The sequence below is a fragment of the Ceratosolen solmsi genome, unplaced genomic scaffold, assembly GCF_000503995.2.
Source record: "Ceratosolen solmsi marchali unplaced genomic scaffold, CerSol_1.0 scaffold70, whole genome shotgun sequence".
Lineage (NCBI taxonomy): Eukaryota > Metazoa > Arthropoda > Insecta > Hymenoptera > Agaonidae > Ceratosolen > Ceratosolen solmsi.
In genome coordinates, this window is record NW_011948448.1 from 41,564 (window position 1) to 46,571 (window position 5,008).

The window sequence follows — 5,008 nt, forward strand, 5'->3', positions numbered from 1 at the left end:
AGAGAGAGGTAGAGATAACGAGAAAAATAAATATTTCGACTACTGGATTTTACGGTGATAAGACGGATGACTCACTAAGCTTACGTGTGGACGAATTTGAGTATACACCTGGAGGCGATGATTTCTCTCCATCAAAAGATTTATCAGCCTTATGATGATCTCTGTATTCGTCAAAAGATTTACTTTCCAATGTTGATATCGTCGGCGTCGAATGAATAAAGCTTGTATTTGGCGAGGATAGCTTCATGTATACCTGTTTTTCTTTTGCGCAATTGCGTTTTTGTACGTGACCGACTGTTGTTGTGAAAATTTGACGGGTTGTTTGTTCCATGCAACCACAATCCAACCGTGTAATTGTGGTTATTGTACCACATGATTTTAGATTCTAACAAATTATTCAAATTATTCAAATTATTTATATTTTAGACTAATATCTGTTAGTTATTGCATATATTGCTGTATTTTTTGATTAATAGATTTTGGTATTTTTTGAAAGATATGAATTTATTTACATTTTATGAGTTTTTATATCAATTGAAGTTCCAATAAATCTTATAGGATATTGATATAGCAATGATTTTCAAACGAGTTAACAGTAAATTACGATCTTAATCGTTTAATTACATAAGAAAATATCTACGTATTAAAATCTTTATCAATACAATTTATAAATTTAATTATTTATGAAAATAGTTTTATTATATGAACGATTTCATATTATATGTCTCAACTACTTAAGTGATTAAAGTAAAATTCAAATTAATGAAATTAGAAACATTGAAATACAATACGTACGATGCAATATTACTACTTAGACTATTAATTAAGTTTAAAATGTTACTAAACAAATTTTCATTAGATACAGTACAATTACATGTAATATGTCAATTGAAACAATATTATTGTGAGCATGAATAGCAGAGCAAGGATTTATTTTCTAATATATTTAACTTTTACATAAATATCTTGGATGACTAAATATATAACCACTTATAAACAATAAAGTGATTCAAGAGATGCAGCAGATAATAAACTTACATCATGGATATTTGAAGGGGTGCGGTCTTCTGTAAATTTTTGTGAAAATTGTTTTTCATGTGGTATTTTAGTTGTCGAATTTGGAATTTTCATATTCAAGTGTTTATCATCGATAAGTCGTTGTATTTCATAAGCATAATATTTCTCAACGTCATCTCTACGACGTTGAAGTTCCCTAAGTTTCTGAAGCCTCTGTCTGTCTACCATTGTTTGAAGATTCTTTACCGGCTTACATGCTGTATTATTTTTATTTTATAATTGTATAAAGAGGGCAGATAAAGAACGTTTTGTTTGACTATTTTTTTATTTTTTATTTCATTATTATTATTATTGTTATTATTATTGTTATTATTATTGTTATTATTATTGTTATTATTATTGTTATTATTATTGTTATTATTATTGTTATTATTATTGTTATTATTATTGTTATTATTATTGTTATTATTATTGTTATTATTATTGTTATTATTATTGTTATTATTATTGTTATTATTATTGTTATTATTATTGTTATTATTATTGTTATTATTATTGTTATTATTATTGTTATTATTATTGTTATTATTATTGTTATTATTATTGTTATTATTATTGTTATTATTATTGTTATTATTATTGTTATTATTATTGTTATTATTATTGTTATTATTATTGTTATTATTATTGTTATTATTATTGTTATTATTATTGTTATTATTATTGTTATTATTATTGTTATTATTATTGTTATTATTATTGTTATTATTATTGTTATTATTATTGTTATTATTATTGTTATTATTATTGTTATTATTATTGTTATTATTATTGTTATTATTATTGTTATTATTATTGTTATTATTATTGTTATTATTATTGTTATTATTATTGTTATTATTATTGTTATTATTATTGTTATTATTATTGTTATTATTATTGTTATTATTATTGTTATTATTATTGTTATTATTATTGTTATTATTATTGTTATTATTATTGTTATTATTATTGTTATTATTATTGTTATTATTATTGTTATTATTATTGTTATTATTATTGTTATTATTATTGTTATTATTATTGTTATTATTATTGTTATTATTATTGTTATTATTATTGTTATTATTATTGTTACTATTATTATTATTATTATTGTTACTATTGTTACTATTATTATTATTATTATTATTATTATTATTATTATTATTATTATTATTATTATTATTATTATTATGACATATTTTCATAACGTACTATTCTTTTCATTGAAATTTCGAAATTTTTGTTGTAATTTTGTTGGCAATGATAGATTTTCATAGTTTCCATAGCCATTATTTCTTTCTTTGTTATATACATACGATGAATACTTCATATTTTTCTTTATTTCTGCAGAATAATCATGAAAGCCTTGCTCTATGTCCTATAGAATATTTATATAAAAATTAATTTAATAATTGTCATTAAAAAATATTGGATGACTTATTTAAGTAAGGTTGTGTATAGATTCCCGTGTGTTACATAAGAATAAATAAATAATTAAAACTCGAACAATAATAAATGCTGAAGTACCGAAACAAGATTAAATTTACGGAAATTAATTAAATTTATTAGAAAAAGAAAAAAAGAAAAAAAGAAGAAATATTACAACAATTTTGAGACTAGGAAAACGTAATTATGTTAAAATTATGCATAATAATGATTCTATTTAAATTTAATAATATAAAAGTTTAAATGCAATATTTAAAGAAATATCAATAATTAATATCAATAATGTGTAATATTATTAATCTTAAAAATTGCGTACCCTATTTCTACCAGTGCTAATACTTATATTGCAGGCGGATAATGAATCGTTTGAACTTTTTTCATCGGTTCCTTGAAATTCATTGTCACTAATACAGACTTGAGGATGCGAATGCAATTCAATAAAATCATTTTCGGCTACTAAAGATTCTTCAGGATATTTATCTTTAGACAAAGATCGAGAGTAAAAATTGGAAAATTTCTGATATTTTTCTGAACGTGCACTAACAATAAGAAATAAGTACCAATAGTCAAATGTACGATACTTAAAGATAATTCAATTAAAAATACTGGAAGGCTAATTTTTATAATGGATTTAAATGTACAAACGCGCGCGCGCGCTTGTGTTTGTATATGCATAAAGCAATATTGCGATAGCTATAATTTTACATATTTATAATACATTAACTATACACGTATGCTACGCATGTGAATTATAAATATCCTTTTCGAAACTTTTTTTTTTTATTTTCTTTTAACCTCAAAACTATAATATGAAGAATTTGTTTTCTTACCTTTTGTTAAATCTGCCGCAATTATGGTGATATGAATTCATTATTTATTAAAATGAAAGACCTAGCATTATTGTCTGTTACTTACTATATCGTAATTTTCCATAATAGCATACGATAATTTTTTAAAAATATATAAAACACAAAAACTCTATTTATAAAACAAACGACCAAGTTTCTATAATTTATAAATATTCAAACATTAAAAATATATTATAATATTAATATTTTCGGTTCGAATATAATGAGCGTTAATAAATTTAGTTCAAATTAACAAAATGTTAATAATTTCAGTGCAAATTAAAAAAATTGCTAAATTACGACTGTGAATTTAGTTTCTAATCAGAATCTATATTGTAATGAACTGGTATCAGAAAAGTAAAAGTAAAAAGTAAAAGTTATATGAATTTTTATTAAAATCATAAATTGGTAAACTTATTTCCGTCTAGATGAGAAGTAGATGAGAAGTGACTTTAATCGGTACTACAGAATAGTTTCATTTTTTATTTTTTATAGTTTTTTTTTTCAAGTTTTTATTTCTTATATTGCATAATTGAATTAAATTAATTTTTAAATATATAATTATTCATATGTTATATCATTATTAAAAGTTCGATAGATTGTTATGAAATTTGAACATTTTCTGCTTCATATAACAAATTGATATCAAGATATTTTACTAGAAAACAAAAAAAAAAAAAAAAAAAAAAAAAAAAAAAACAACAACAACAACAACAAAAAATGAAGTTTTTAGTGATATATTAATTCTTGACAATATACTTTTAATGTTATTTAATTTTCTTTTTGTAGAGGGATTGAACAATTTGACCAACGATTAAAATAAACTTATAAACTTTATGATATATCATCTTCACAATTCTATAATATCATTGCAATATTAATTCAATTAGTATTACTTCAGTTTCTATTGCATTATTTTACATTTCCAATGAACACTTAAGATTTTATAAATTTACATTCTGTAAAATATATTCATCCTAATTGATTCTATAAATAAATGTAGAACATTATTTCACCAGTGCGTATAATTTTATGTGTAAAAATAATGTAAAAATAATGTAAAAATAATGTAAAAACAAATGGGGTAATAAAAATTAATGCTTAATAATAATTAGTAGAATTAAATATAAATGTTTTTTAATAATATATAAATTCATATAATTAATTATGTATTCTAGAAGTTTATCATTAAATTCTAAATAGTCATTAGAATTAGTACAGTTGGAAAAGTATGTTTACGTAGCCGCGTAATTAATTCTTCATGTACTTATCGACTAAATTTATGTTTTCCAATAACGGGAATATATAGTAAATTATATTGAATAAAACTCATCATTAAATATAAATTCTCCTCTTCTATAAAGATTCAATTTGAATTTTATAATAAATAAATCATTAGCAATTTAAAGTTTTTAAAACATCAATAAATTCTGACAAAATGTAAAAATAATAAAACAAATTTTAATATTTACGATTTCATTTACAAAGAAAGCCTACATCTTATATGCTTATTTATATATATGAAATGATATTTTTTAAATATCAATGTCTTTACATGGCTAATATTGAGGGAATTTTTAATTTTTTCAAAAAAAATTTTTTTTTTTAATTTGATCAATGAAAGTACGCTATTGATAAATTCTTAAGGCCAG

The 5,008-nt window shown here is 21.0% G+C and overlaps 1 protein-coding gene across 1 annotated transcript; it reads right to left on the minus strand.

Moving 5' to 3' along the window:
- LOC105366371 (uncharacterized) lies at nucleotides 1-3,379 on the minus strand. The gene is made up of 5 exons (XM_011504792.1): nucleotides 3,339-3,379; nucleotides 2,825-3,047; nucleotides 2,275-2,440; nucleotides 1,039-1,274; nucleotides 1-385 (listed from the first exon to the last, which is right to left on the minus strand). The coding sequence occupies exons 1-5, from the start codon at nucleotides 3,377-3,379 to the stop codon at nucleotides 50-52; spliced, it is 1,002 nt and encodes a 333-aa protein (XP_011503094.1). The 3' UTR covers nucleotides 1-49.
- Between the last annotated feature and the right edge of the window lie 1,629 nt (nucleotides 3,380-5,008).

Bases quoted from the DNA above. Each gene is read 5' to 3' on its own strand.
- LOC105366371 (XM_011504792.1), bottom strand. From the start codon at position 3,379: ATGAATTCATATCACCATAATTGCGGCAGATTTAACAAAAG. The intron at 1,275-2,274 runs GTACGTTATGAA...AAAATAATACAG, and splicing joins AAATTTCAATGAAAAGAATA to CATGTAAGCCGGTAAAGAAT. The intron at 386-1,038 runs GTAAGTTTATTA...ATAATTTGTTAG, and splicing joins CCCCTTCAAATATCCATGAT to AATCTAAAATCATGTGGTAC.